Source organism: Triturus cristatus, chromosome 1_2 (assembly GCF_964204655.1).
Source record: "Triturus cristatus chromosome 1_2, aTriCri1.1, whole genome shotgun sequence".
NCBI lineage: Eukaryota > Metazoa > Chordata > Amphibia > Caudata > Salamandridae > Triturus > Triturus cristatus.
Genome location: NC_140580.1, coordinates 1,196,860,441 through 1,196,874,929, shown reverse-complemented (window position 1 = coordinate 1,196,874,929; position 14,489 = coordinate 1,196,860,441). Strand labels below are relative to the sequence as shown.

Sequence of the window (14,489 nt, the reverse complement as noted above, 5' to 3'; positions counted from 1 at the left end):
CAGTCACTGTGAGAACTCTCCCTCCTTGGGCTGTATCCACAGTCAAGGTGAGAACGCTCCCTCCGTGAGTTCTATCCAGAGTCACTGTGAGAGCACTCCCTCCTTGGGCTCTATCCACAGTCACTGTGAGAACCCTCCCTCCTTGGGCTCTATCCACAGTCACTGTGCGAACGCGTCCTCCTTGGGCTCTATCCACAGTCACTGTGAGAACGCTCCCTCCTTGGGTTCTATCCAGAGATACTGTGGTAACGCTCCCTCCTTGAGGTCTATCTAGTCACTGTGAGAACGCTCCCTCAGTGGGTTCTATAACGAGTCACCTTGAAAACGCTCCCTCAGTGTACTCTATCCAGAGTCACTGTGAGAACGCTCCCTCCTTTGGTTCAATCTAGAGTCACTGTGAGAACGATCCCTCCTTGGGTTCAATCTAGAGTCACTGTGAGAACGCTCCCTCCGTAGGTTGTATCTAGGGTCACTGTGGGAACGCTCCCTTTGCAGGTTCTATCCAGAGTCACTGTGAGAATGCTCCCTCATTGGGTTCAATCTGGAGTCACTGTGAGAACGTGTCTTCCTCGGGCCGTATCTGGAGTCACTGTGAGAACGCTCCCTTACTGTGTTCTATCTAGAGTCACTGTGAGAATGCTTCCTCCTTGGGTTCAATCCAGAATCACTGTGAGAATGCTCCCTCCTTGGGTTCCAACTAGCGTCACTGAGAGAACGCTCCCTACTTGGGTTCTATCTAGAGTCACTGTGAGAACGCTCCCTCCTTGGGTTCAACATAGAGACACTGTGAGAACGCTCCCTCCTTGAGTTGTATCCAGAGTCACTATGAGAACGCTCCCTTCATGGGTTCTATCAGTAGTCTCTGTGAGAACGCTTTCTCTGTGGGTTCAATCTAGAGTCACTGTGAGAACGCTCCCTCCTTGGGACCTGCTCCCTCCTTGGGTTCTAACTAGAGTCACTGTGCGAATGCCCCCTCCTTGGGTTCTGTCTAGAGTCACTGTGAAAACGCTCCCTCTGTGGGTTCTATCAAGAGTCACTGTGCGAACGCTCCCTCCTTTGTGAGAATGATCCTAGAGCCACAGGGAGAAGTGTGGGTGTGTTCTCATGTTGCAATACTACTATTGAGAAGGTTTTCCTTGTGAGGATGTCTCTCGTTCTAGGTCGATCGTGATCATGCCCCTCTTGTTCTAGACCCTCTGCATGAATGCTCAGGGGGTTCTAGACCTACTTTAAAGATGCTCCTTGTGCTCTATCTAGAGTCACTTAAAGGATGTTCCAGGTCTCTGCAGCCTCTGTGAGAGCGCTCCTCGTGTTCCATAGCCCTGTGCGCGTGTTGTAGTTGTCTACAGACTCCGTGAGACCTCTCCTCATGTTTGATCCATGTGAGCATGTTCCAGGTGTCTGCAGCCTCTTTACGACTGCTCCTCGTGTTCTAGAGCCCTGTGAGCTCCTCTATGAGACTGCTCCTTGTGTTCTAGAGCCCTGTGAGCATGTTCCAGGTCTCTGCAGCCTCTGTGAGACTGCTCCTCGTGTTCTAGAGCCCTGTGAGCTCCTCTATGAGACTGCTCCTTGTGTTCTAGAGCCCTGTGAGCATGTTCCAGGTCTCTGCAGCCTCTGTGAGACTGCTCCTCGTGTTCTAGAGCCCTGTGAGCTCTTCTATGAGACTGCTCCTTGTGTTCTAGAGCCATGTGAGTGCACTCCAGGTCTCTGCTGCCTCTCTGAGACTGCTCCTCGTGTTTTAGAGCCCTGTGAGCTCTTCTATGAGACTGCTCCCTGTGTTCTAGAGCCCTGTGAGCATGTTCCAGGTCTCTGCAGCATCTGTGAGATTGCTCCTCGTGTTCTAGAGCCCTGTGAGCATGTTCCAGGTCTCTGCAGCCTCTGTGAGACTGCTCCTCGTGTTCTAGAGCCCTGTGAGCTCCTCTATGAGACTGCTCCTTGTGTTCTAGAGCCCTGTGAGCATGTTCCAGGTCTCTGCAGCCTCTTTACGACTGCTCCTCGTGTTCTAGAGCCCTGTGAGCTCCTCTATGAGACTGCTCCTTGTGTTCTAGAGCCCTGTGAGCATGTTCCAGGTCTCTGCAGCCTCTGTGAGACTGCTCCTCGTGTTCTAGAGCCCTGTGAGCTCCTCTATGAGACTGCTCCTTGTGTTCTAGAGCCATGTGAGCATGTTCCAGGTCTCTGCAGCATCTGTGAGATTGCTCCTTGAGAGCCCGGTGAGAATGTTCCAGGTGTCTACGGCCTCTTTAATACCACTCCTCGTGTTCTAGAGCTGCAGCCTCTGTGAGAGCACTCCTCGTGTTCTAGAGCTGTGTGAGGGTGCTCCAGGTCTCTGCAGCTTCTGTGAGACTGCTTCTCATGTTCTGCAGCCCTGTGAGCATATTCCAGTTGTCCACAGACTCTGTGTCACCGCTCCTCACGTTTGAGCCCTGTGAGCATGTTCCAGGTGTCTGCAGCCTCTATGAGACTGCTTCTCCTGCTTGAAAGCCCGGTGAGGATGTTCCAGGTCTCTGCAGCCTCCATGAGACTGCTTCTCCTGCTTGAGAGCCCGGTGAGCATGTTCCAGGTGTCTGCCGCCTCCATGAGACTGCTTCTCCTGCTTGAGAGCCCGGTGAGGAGGTTCCAGGTGTCTACAGCCTCTTTAATACCACTCCTCGTGTTCTAGAGCTGGAGCATCTGTGAGAGCGCTCCTCGTGTTCTGCAGCCCTGTGAGCATGTTCCAGTTGTCTACAGTCTCTGTGAGACCGCTCCTCATTTTTGAGCCCTGTGAGCATGTTCCAGGTGTCTGCCGCCTCCATGAGACTGCTCCTCCTGCTTGCGAGCCCGGTGAGGATGTTCCAGGTGTCTACAGCCTCTTTAATACCACTCCTCGTGTTCTAGAGCTGCAGCATCTGTGAGAGCGCTCCTCGTGTTCTGCAGCCCTGTGAGCATGTTCCAGTTGTCTACAGTCTCTGTGAGACCGCTCCTCATTTTTGAGCCCGGTGAGCATGTTCCAGGTCTCTGCCGCCTCCATGAGACTGCTCCTCCTGCTTGCGAGCCCGGTGAGGATGTTCCAGGTCTCTGCCGCCTCCATGAGACCGCTCCTCCTGCTTGCGAGCCCGGTGAGCATGTTCCAGGTCTCTGCAGACTGTGACACCGCTCCTCGTGTTCTACAGCCCTGTGAGCTTGCACCAGGTCTCTGCTTCCTCTGAGACATCTGTGAGAAAGTGGCTCTGTATATACTGTTCCTTAATAGGTACAGGGTGTACAGAGTCCACGGACCCCAAGGGATTAACAGAGGTTAAAGTTAGATATCACCTTGCTCTCCAAAGTGGTAGCCTGGTCGAGCAGTAAGGCAGTATCAGAGGACGTGTAAAGCATTTGTTGCACACACTCAGCCAGAAAATGGTCTCACACACTCAATAACTGAACTCTAGGCCAATGGTTTGTATATAAAAAATATATGCTTGTTTTATTTTAGAACCAACACTTGGAATTAAAATATACTTTCTCGACAGGAGATGTTTCATAAAAATACTTTTTTATATGCAATAGACTTTTTAGTAAACAGTTACAAATAGTTGCAGTAGGCAACTCTATTTCTAAACACAATACATTGAGCTCAATGATAAATTCAAATTATATGCAACAGATTACTTTTTAGATTACTTTTGTAATTCCAGGCTTGGATCCTAGATCCAGTCCTGGGTCAGTTCTCAGAATCAGCTGTTGAAAGTCGACTTTGGTACTGTAATGATTTTTAACTAATATTTAGCTATTTCAAAAGTGAGCACTTAAAAAATATTTCAGAGCAAACAATCAATGATTCCCTATGGAAGGAAATGTAGGTTACAGGTACAGTAGGTTATCGTTACTTTTGTAATCCAGTACTGGGTGTCTAGACTCAGTACTGGGACATTTATCCAAAACAGGTAAGTAATTACGTTTTCAGATGTTATACGATTTTTGAGGAATATTTAGAAATTGCAGAAATCAACACTTAGAAGAAATTTCACAGAAAAGCAGTCAATGGTTTCCTATGGAAGAAAAATGAGTTAAAGGTAAGTATAGTTGTGGGTCCTTTTCAGAGTCAGTGCTGGGCACCAAGATCCAGCACTGGGAGCTCACCTAAGAGCAGGTGAGTAAATTCGTTTTTGGTACTCGGCTGATTTTTGGTGAATATTTTGAGTTTTGAAAAGTTCACACTTAGAAGAATTTCCAAGAAAAAGCCAGTCAATGTTACCCTATGAGGAAAATGAAGTTAGCGGTTTAAGGGTAAGTACTCGACTGGCAGAGTTGAAGTTCTGGGCATAGACTCAGGGGTCCCCCAGTGTCAGGTAGGTACAGTCAGTTCACCCTCAGCGGTTGCAGGACGGCCGGGTGCAGAGAGAGTTAGGCCCAATGTTATCCTATGAGGGATAGGGGGGCCTGGGTTGGTGGCTGCTGTCGGGCAAGCCACGCGGCTGTGGGAGCTGGGCTCCTGGTCACTTACTCAGGGCAAGTGGGGAAGTAGGTTAGAGTAGAGTTTTCACTGCCAGGGCGGCTGGGTGCAGGGTGCTTTTGAGCCGTCGGGCGCTCAATTGATTTCTATGGGAAATCTCCGGTTTGGAAAAAGACTGCAGGCTCGGGGACGAGGACTCTTCAGGTGCCACCACCACTTCGAGGGGTAAGTTGGGTAGTTGGAGGATAGGTAGGTACCCCGGGATTGGGCACAGAGGGCCGTGGGGCGCCGGGTGCAGGGGTGCCTTTTGATGTCGGAAATCTTACCCTCTTGTTGATCGCGGTTGGGGTGGCACTATGTTCTGAGGCTACAAGCTTCTTCAGGATAGTCGAGGGGGGTCCTTGGGTGCCGGACTCGGGGTCACAGTCGCCGTGGGGTCGTCCTCGTGGGTTTAGTTCACTCCGGCACCGGCCAGGCTTGGCGGGTGCAGAGTGGGCTGGGATCACGGTTCCGGGCTGCTGCCAGGGGTGAAAGGTAGGTTCTGAGTAGAGCCATTACTCGTGGGAGTCCCAGGGGATCAGATTTCAAAGGTAGCCAGGTCCTCCGGGGTTTCTGAGGTTGCTGGCCACAAGAGATGCCGGGTTTGGAGCAGGAGCAAGTCCGAGGTCGACAGGCCGGTAGGGCTGGGGCCAAAGCAGTTGGTGTCTCCCTCTCCTTTGCAGCTGCAGGGCAGGTCTTCTTTTCTTCTCGCTCTTCTTGTAGTTTCGGAATCTGGAATCTGGGGAAGGAAGGTTCAGGGTGCCCCTAAATACTAGATTTAGGGGCGTTACAGGTAGGTGAAGGCCAGGGACCAATGGGTCCTTGTCCTGGGGTGGGTACACCCCCTATCCTGCCCCTCTCCTGTGGGAGGGGGGGCAGTAGCCTAATCCTGATAGGGTAGGGCCTCCCATCTTCAAGATGGCGAGAGCCCGGAGATGTGCTTCACCTCGCCTCCCCCACCTGAGGGGTGGGGTGGGCAGGCTGGCACATCCCCTGTCCTTGTATGGGGTTTCCGGCCAAGCTTCCCGCCAGAGTGGGGGGTTGCAGTGGCCTGGGGAAACTCCTAGAGGCGGCAGGCCTTTGAAGCTTCCCTTTGCTCATCCTGGGGGAGGAGATCTATCACCTCACCCAGGATGTGCATTGTTGCGGGCCCGGGAGAGCAGGGGCTCTCCCACCCAGGGGTCCAGCAACGTGTCTGCTGTGTGGCTGCCTGGGCAGCCTCAGAGCAGACTTGGATTGTAGGTTAGTTGTAGGAGGGCATCTCTAAGATGCCCTCTGGGGTGCTTGGTACATTAAATCTCACACTGGCATCAGTGTGGGTTTAATGTGCTGAGACGTTTGATACCAAACTTCCCAGTCTTTAGTGTTGCCATTATGGTGCTGTGGAGCTCGTGTTTGACGAGCTCTCAACACCATGTACTCTTAAATGGCAGCACTGCACTTACAGTGCCCGGGAATGGACCTGGGTACTGTAGGGGCACAGGGCTCCTGCTCCTGTGCCCACACCATGGGCATAAGGCACCCAGCCAGAGGGGTGACTGACATATGCCTTGGCAGTGTGGGTGTTGGGCATGGCACACAGGGATGTGTGCCATGTCGACTCTTCATTTTGTCCTGCACCCAGACACTCAGCCTGCAAAGGCAGTGTGTGTGTGTAAGGGTACAGGGCCCCTAAGGGTGGCACAATGAGTGCTGCAGCCCTTAGGGGTCTTCCCTGGTCACAAGGCCCTGGGTACCTAGGGTACCATTTACCAGGGGCTGACATGTGGCCAGGGTTTGCCAATTGGGAGTTTGTGTGTTTTAAGGAAGGAACATAGGCCCTGGGCACCTGATTGGCAGGAGTCCAGGGTACACCCAGTCAAAGTACATTCAGCAATTTAGCAAAAAGTGGGGGCATACCATGCAAGAAAGAGGGCACATTCTCACAACATCTCCTCCTGTTCTAGAGCCATATGTGCACACTCCAGGTCTCTGCAGCCTCTGTGAGACTGTTCATGTTCTAGAACCCTGTGAGCATGCTCCAGGTCTCCGCAGCCTCATTACGACTGCTCTTCCTCTTCTAGAGCCATGTGTGCACGCTCCAGGTCTCTAAGCCTCTTGTGAGACTTCTCTTCATGTTCTAGAGCACTGTAAGTATGCTCCAGGTCTCTGCAGCCTCCGTTAGACTGCTCCTCGTGTTCTAGAGCCATGTGAGTACACTTTAGATGTCTATAGCCTCTATGAGACTGCTCCTCCTGCTTGAGAGCACGGTGAGCTTGCACCAGGTCTCTGCTTCCTCTGAGACATCTCCTCATGTTCTAGAGCCATATGTGCACACTCCAGGTCTCTGCAGCTTCTGTGAGACTGTTCATGTTCTAGAACCCTGTGAGCATGCTCCAGGTCTCCGCAGCCTCTTTACGACTGCTTTTCCTCTTCTAGAGCCATGTGTGCACGCTCCAGGTCTCTAAGCCTCTTGTGAGACTTCTCTTCATGTTCTAGAGCACTGTAAGTATGCTCCAGGTCTCTGCAGCCTCCGTTAGACTGCTCCTCGTGTTCTAGAGCCATGTGAGTACACTTTAGATGTCTATAGCCTCTATGAGACTGCTCCTCCTGCTTGAGAGCACGGTGAGCTTGCACCAGGTCTCTGCTTCCTCTGAGACATCTCCTCATGTTCTAGAGCCATATGTGCACACTCCAGGTCTCTGCAGCCTCTGTGAGACTGTTCATGTTCTAGAACCCTGTGAGCATGCTCCAGGTCTCCGCAGCCTCATTACGACTGCTCTTCCTCTTCTAGAGCCATGTGTGCACGCTCCAGGTCTCTAAGCCTCTTGTGAGACTTCTCTTCATGTTCTAGAGCACTGTAAGTATGCTCCAGGTCTCTGCAGCCTCCGTTAGACTGCTCCTCGTGTTCTAGAGCCATGTGAGTACACTTTAGATGTCTATAGCCTCTATGAGACTGCTCCTCTTGCTTGAGAGCACGGTGAGCTTGCACCAGGTCTCTGCTTCCTCTGAGACATCTCCTCATGTTCTAGAGCCATATGTGCACACTCCAGGTCTCTGCAGCCTCTGTGAGACTGTTCATGTTCTAGAACCGTGTGAGCACGCTCCAGGTCTCTACAGCCTCTGTGCAACTGTTCCTCATGTTCTAGAGCCATGTGAGTACACTTTAGATGTCTATAGCCTCTGTGAGACTGCTCCTCCTGCTTGAGAGCACGGTGAGCTTGCACCAGGTGTCTGCTTCCTCTGAGACATCTCCTCATGTTCTAGAGCCATATGTGCACACTCCAGGTCTCTGCAGCCTCTGTGAGACTGTTCATGTTCTAGAACCGTGTGAGCACGCTCCAGGTCTCTACAGCCTCTGTGCAACTGTTCCTCATGTTCTATAGCCATGTGAGTACACCTTAGATGTCTATAGCCTCTGTGAGACTGCTCTTCCTGTTTAGAGCCCTGTGAGCGTAGTCTAGGTCTGCAGCCTCTGTAAGACTGCTCCTCGTGTTCTAGAGCCATGTAAGCGCACTCCAGGTTTCTGCTGCCTCTGTAGACTGCTCCTCGTGTTCTAGAGCCCTGTGAGCTCCTTTAAGAGACTGCTCCTCGTGTTCTAGAGCCATGTAAGCGCACTCCAGGTGTCTGCTGCCTCTGTAGACTGCTCCTCGTGTTCTAGAACCCTGTGAGCACCTTTAAGAGACTGCTCCTCGTGTTCTAAAGCCATGTAAGCGCACTCCAGGTCTCTGCTGCCTCTCTGAGACTGCTCCTTGTGTTCTAGAGCCATGTAAGTGCACTCCAGGTCTCTGCTGCCTCTGTAGACTGCTCCTCGTGTTCTAGAACCATGTAAGCGCACTCCAGGTCTCTGCTGCCTCTCTGAGACTGCTCCTCGTGTTCTAGAACCATGTGAGGGCACTCCAGGTCTCTGCTGCCTCTGTAGACTGCTCCTCGTGTTCTAGAGCCCTGTGAACTCCTTTAAGAGACTGCTCCTCGTGTGCTAGAGCCATGTGAGTGCACTCCAGGTCTCTGCTGCCTCTCTGAGACTGCTCCTCGTGTTCTAGAACCCTGTGAGCGCCTTTAAGAGACTGCTCCTCGTGTTCTAGAGCCATGTGAGTGCACTCCAGGTCTCTGCTGCCTCTCTGAGACTGCTCCTCGTGTTCTAGAACCCTGTGAGCGACTTTAAGAGACTGCTCCTCGTGTTCTAGAGCCATGTGAGTGCACTCCAGGTCTCTGCTGCCTCTCTGAGACTGCTCCTCGTGTTCTAGAACCCTGTGAGCGCCTTTAAGAGACTGCTCCTCGTGTTCTAGAGCCATGTGAGGGCACTCCAGGTCTCTGCTGCCTCTGTAGACTGCTCCTCGTGTTCTAGAGCCCTGTGAGCTCCTTTAAGAGACTGCTCCTCGTGTGCTAGAGCCATGTGAGTGCACTCCAGGTCTCTGCTGCCTCTCTGAGACTGCTCCTCGTGTTCTAGAACCCTGTGAGCGCCTTTAAGAGACTGCTCCTCGTGTTCTAGAGCCATGTGAGTGCACTCCAGGTCTCTGCTGCCTCTCTGAGACTGCTCCTCGTGTTCTAGAACCCTGTGAGCGACTTTAAGAGACTGCTCCTCGTGTTCTAGAGCCATGTGAGTGCACTCCAGGTCTCTGCTGCCTCTCTGAGACTGCTCCTCGTGTTCTAGAACCATGTGAGGGCACTCCAGGTCTCTGCTGCCTCTGTAGACTGCTCCTCGTGTTCTAGAGCCATGTGAGTACGCTTTAGATGCCTAGAGCCTCTGTGAGACTGCTCTTCCTGCTTAGAGCCCTGTGAGCGTGATCCAGGTCTGCAGCCTCTGTAAGACTGCTCTTTCTGCTCCAGACTCATGTGAGCACGCTCCAGGTATCTACTGCCTCTTGTGAGATCGCTTCTAGTGTTCTAGAGCCATGTGAGCACGCTCCAGGTGTCTACTGCCTCTTGTGAGATCGCTTCTCGTGGTCTAGAGCCATGTGAGCACGCTCCAGGTGTCTACAGCCTCTTGTGAGACTGCTCTTCGTGTTCTAGAGCCATATGAGGATGTTCTAGGTCTCTGCTGTGTCTGTAGACTGCTCCTTGTGTTCTAGAGCCATGTGAGCACACCCCGGTCTCTGCAGCCTCTATGACACTGCTCTTTGTGTTCTAGAGCCATGTGAGCGCAGTCCAGGTCTCTGCTGCCTCTCTGAGACTGCTCCTCACGTTTGAGCCCTGTGAGCTTTTCCAGGTCTCTGCAGCCTCTGTCCGACTGTTCCTCGTGTTCTAGAGCCCTGTGAGCTCCTTTAAGAGACTGCTCCTTGTGTTCTAGAGCCATGTAAGCGCACTCCAGGTCTCTGCTGCCTCTGTAGACTGCTCCTCGTGTTCTAGAGCCCTGTGAGCTTCTTTAAGAGACTGCTCCTCGTGTTCTAGAACCATGTGAGTGCACTCCAGGTCTCTGCTGCCTCTGTAGACTGCTCCTCGTGTTCTAGAGCCATGTGAGCGCAGTCCAGGTCTCTGCTGCCTCTCTGAGACTGCTCCTCACGTTTGAGCCCTGTGAGCTTGTTCCAGGTCTCTGCTGCCTCTTTGAGACTGCTCCTCACGTTTGAGCCCTGTGAGCTTTTCCAGGTCTCTGCAGCCTCTGTCCGACTGTTCCTCGTGTTCTAGAGCCCTGTGAGCTCCTTAAAGAGACCGCTCCTCATGTTCTAGAGCCATGTAAGCGCACTCCAGGTCTCTGCTGCCTCTGTAGACTGCTCCTCGTGTTCTAGAGCCCTGTGAGCTCCTTTAAGAGACTGCTCCTCGTGTTCTAGAACCATGTGTATACGATTTAGATGCCTAGAGCCTCTGTGAGACTGCTCTTCCTGCTTAGAGCCCTGTGAGCGTGATCCAGGTCTGCAGCCTCTGTCCGACTGCTCCTCGTGTTCTAGAGCCCGGTGAGCTTGTTACAGGCCTCTGCTGCCTCTCTGAGACTGCCCCTCTGAGACTGCCCCTCATGTTCTAGAGCCATGTGAGTGCACTCCAGGTCTTTGCTGCCTCTGTAGACTGTTCCTCATGTTCTAGGGCCCGGTGAGAATACCCATGTGTGCTACAGTGATGGTAGCACTCTGCTACCTCTGATGTGTAGACGCTATCAGAGTGTGGCACATGTCTGTGAACTGACCCCAGTGACCCTTCTCTGACTGGGCCTCAAGTGAGAAGGGCTTCCTTTCTACTTCTTGGGTAGCAGAGATAATAGTACTACTGTGGATGACATTATATTAAGTAACAACCGACGTGCCCTAAAGTGGCCCCATATTTTGGGGAACAGCCAGTCCATGGCATGCATTTATAACATCTTTGCAGACACTATTACATCCTTCCTCCACTTACTAGATGATAAAACTTCAACGCTAGATCTACATAACACCCTTGTAGATGCTTTAACTCCGGTTATAAGTAACATACCCAAGGAGAGTACTACTGGAAGAAAGGAGAGGGGCGAAGTGGCAAATCCCTGGTACAACAAAAGTTGCCGGGTAGCAAAAGCAGAACTTATCCAGGCAATTAAAAATAACAACATAACTGTAACTAGGGAAAAAAGGATAAAATATAAGAGAACTCTTTCGATTGCGAAAAAACACATGGGATGATGATATTTGGACAGACTTGATTGGTGCCGCCAAGTCTAAGAATCGGTCCGGTTTTTGGAGAATAATAGCGAAGGGGAATCAGTCACAAAGTGTTAAGAAGGACTTGTTTTTGGACGCCAATACCTGAACTGACCACTTTTCTCGTCTCTATACAGACACCGAATGTTTGCAATCTGGCACTATTGAAGACTTGGCATTTGTTCCAAAGATTCCTAACTTAAATTTTAGCATGAAGGAAACAATAGTGGCAATTGAAGCAGTTAAACCGGGAAAGCTCCCGGACCTGGCAAAATTCTGGGAGACTTACTGAAACATGATATTAGTGTTTGGGGACCATAATAAATCATTTGTGTAACGCAATAGCCTCAGGCACACCGATACCCGAAACATGGAAAGGGGCAGAAATGATCACGATTTTTAAAAAGGGCAACCGATATGACCCTGCAAACTATCGCCCTATCAGTTTAATTGATATTTTACAAAAACAAATTGCTAGGCATATTTTAAATAGATTAAATGAGTGGATTGAAGAGAATAAGGTTCTCTCAAAATTTCAGGCAGGATTCAGAATCAAAACTAGTACGATCGGCCAAGTATTTAGATTTACATGTTTATGCTCGAAATACATACACAAAGGAGGGGGTCACTTGTACATTGCCTTCGTAGACCTAAAGGCAGCGTTCGACCTTGTACCCTGAAATCTACTTTGGGATTGGTTGAGATTGCAAGGGGTGCCAGGTGAACTACTCATACAAATAATCAGGCTCCACGATGATAACTTTGCTAAAGTAAGATGGGGCCCGAGGGGTGAACTTACCAAGGCAATCCCGGTGAGAAGGGGTGTGCGCCAGGGGTGCGTACTAGCGCCCACCCTGTTCTCTCTGTACGTAAATGACATCCCTAATTATTTGAATGGCTGCCAGAATGACGCACCTAAGCTGGGGGGTGATTCAGTGCCAGCGCTTCTATTTGCTTACAATACTATCCTACTTTCACAAACCCCAAAAGGATTGCAATGTTTAATGGACTCCTTCCATAAATATTGTACTATGAAAGGTCTCGAAACTAACTCCAGCAAAACTAAATACATGTCAATAAATCCTCATAGATCGTTTAAAAATAATTTAGTGCTTAATAATCAAAAATTAGAATATGTGCAAAGTTTTAATTATTTAGGTATCACATTGGATACCAAATTAACCTGGAAGCCGCAATTGGAAAAAAACAAGTTAATTCTGCTTCAAAATGTACTTCCTATTTTAAAGAAACATGGGGACAGCACTTCAGAGGCCGTATCCCCTGCCTTAGGAGTATTCAAATATAAAGCACAGTCTGCCTCCCTTTACGGAGCTGAAGCATGGGGACAGCACTTCAGAGGCCGTATCCCCCGCCTTAGGAGTATTCAAATATAAAGCACAGTCTGCCTCCCTTTACGGAGCTGAAGCGTGGGGACAGCACTTCAGAGGCCGTATCCCCTGCCTTAGAAGTATTCAAATATAAAGCACAGTCTGCCTCCCTTTATGGAGCTGAAATATGGGGACCTTACTGCAAAAAGAATTTTGAATTGGGAGAAAACAAGTTTTTAAGGAAACTTTTAAGCCTCCCCATTAGAACTCCCCAATTCCGATTCTTATTGACTTAAACATTAAACGCACTGACCACCATGCTTTATTAAGACCACTTTTATTTTGGGTGAGGATATGGTCAACCCCAGAGTTGCTACAATATAAGGAAGGCCTAGAAGAGATTATGAGAAACACTAAGAGTAGGGACATCCCATGGCTTAAACATGTTGCTTTGTGGATGCCGAAGTTGGGCTTATCTCACTACTGGGAAGAACCAGCCCAGCTAACACTGGCTTGCAAGAAACTATTAAAGTCCACCTTTTGTGCCTACATCAATAATAGCGTGCTACATAGCCCCTTTATTGGTCATTAACATCTAATTTTCTTTTGTTTAAAGATGTAGCACAGTTTGAACCCTTTCTGGACGAGGTATGGCCACAATTAGCGAAATCTTTTTTCATGAAGTTTAGATATGGGGTGCTTCAAACAAATGCCAATAAATCAAGATGGAGCAACATTCATGATGGCAAAAGTAGTGAACTATGCGTATTATGTTCAAATAACAATAAATTCTTTTGTCCCACAAATGATAGACCTAGGAAAAGGTGGATAAAGCCAGTTTCAAAAACCTGAATACTAGATGTTGTAGTGAGGCTGAACGTATATTGAAGACGTACGCCTCACAATTGATTGTTTTCAGTGTAAGTAGATATTTATTCAATGTGAGCCTCATAAGAGCCAAAGCTGGGCTGAAGTTATAACAGGTTAGGATTATGTATATTTTTGTAAATATTTTTAGTGAATATTGCACTTGCACTTTACGATCTATGGGTGTTTATGGGAAATTGTGATTCTGAAATGATCGAACCGATAAAGAAAAATTTGTAATTGGAAACCTTCACCCAAACAGAAATTGATGTCTATACAGAAGAAAAAGTTATGGTTTTTAAATCAATGTTGTATTTGTTAATTTTGCCTAGCTTTTATTGTATTTATTGTAATATATAAGTTTTAATGGCGATAGATGAAATAGGTAATCCAACTGCCATTTTATTAAAATGCTCCTACTATGTTCAATTGTAACTTATACATTTATATCAATTGTATTTAAACTAAAGTGTTTTATAACTGAATCTTTTATGGTCGAAACTGACCGAAATAAAGATTTTTGAATTGAATTGAATTGAGAAGGGCTCATGATCTACCAGTGTTCCCGAGGCAGGCTCTGGAGCCAGGTTCAGGGTGGGAGGGCCCAGGGCTGTGAACCTAGGAGCGTCCCTTCTAGGTCACCCGAGCATGCTAACTCTACTCTTGGGTTCCAGCCATCTGTTCTAAGTGTCTTCTCTTCTCTTCTTTGCAGGGGAGTCCGGGGCTGCCTGGTATGCCAGGAGTGCGGGGTAAACCTGGCCTTGTGGTATGTAGGTGCCAACATTGTTCTTACCATGTCGGTGATTATTGCCACTGCTTTGAGCCCTGAGCAGCTCCACGTTTAATATCCTGGTGCTTTTATGACCTATGGTACATTCGCGGAGCCTGCAGTCTTCTTGAAGACTGCCCTTCATTCCTTAGGGAACTCTCTCACGCCCCAGTGAGGCCTCAGTGAGCTCCTTTAGACTACAGGGGACCTCCCTCAAACCTCTCTAAGGCCCCTCAACTCCTGTGAGCCCCTTAGATACCAGAGAGATCTCTAAGACCCCAGTAAGCTCTCTCACACCCCAGAGACCTCTGTGAACCCCCAGAGAGCTATGTGAGCCCCCAGAGACCTGTGTGAGCCCCCAGGGACCTATGTGAGGGCCCATGTCATCTGTGAGCCCCCAGAGACCTCTAAGAGGCCCCAGAGACCTTTGTCAGACCCTGAATCCTCTGTAGACCCCCAGAGAAAGGCCCCTCGTTCCTCTGTGAGCC

At 49.6% G+C, this 14,489-nt stretch overlaps 1 protein-coding gene across 3 annotated transcripts in view; it reads left to right on the top strand.

Annotated features, from left to right (window-relative positions):
- COL27A1 (collagen type XXVII alpha 1 chain) overlaps nucleotides 1–14,489 on the top strand; it is a 2,221,286-nt gene that overhangs the window by 1,064,007 nt on the left and 1,142,790 nt on the right. For all 3 annotated transcript variants that reach the window (XM_085614179.1, XM_085614180.1, XM_085614178.1), the window contains exon 18: nucleotides 13,945–13,998. In XM_085614179.1, coding sequence (XP_085470305.1) covers nucleotides 13,945–13,998 — 54 coding nt within the window. The remainder of the gene's footprint in view (nucleotides 1–13,944; nucleotides 13,999–14,489) is intronic.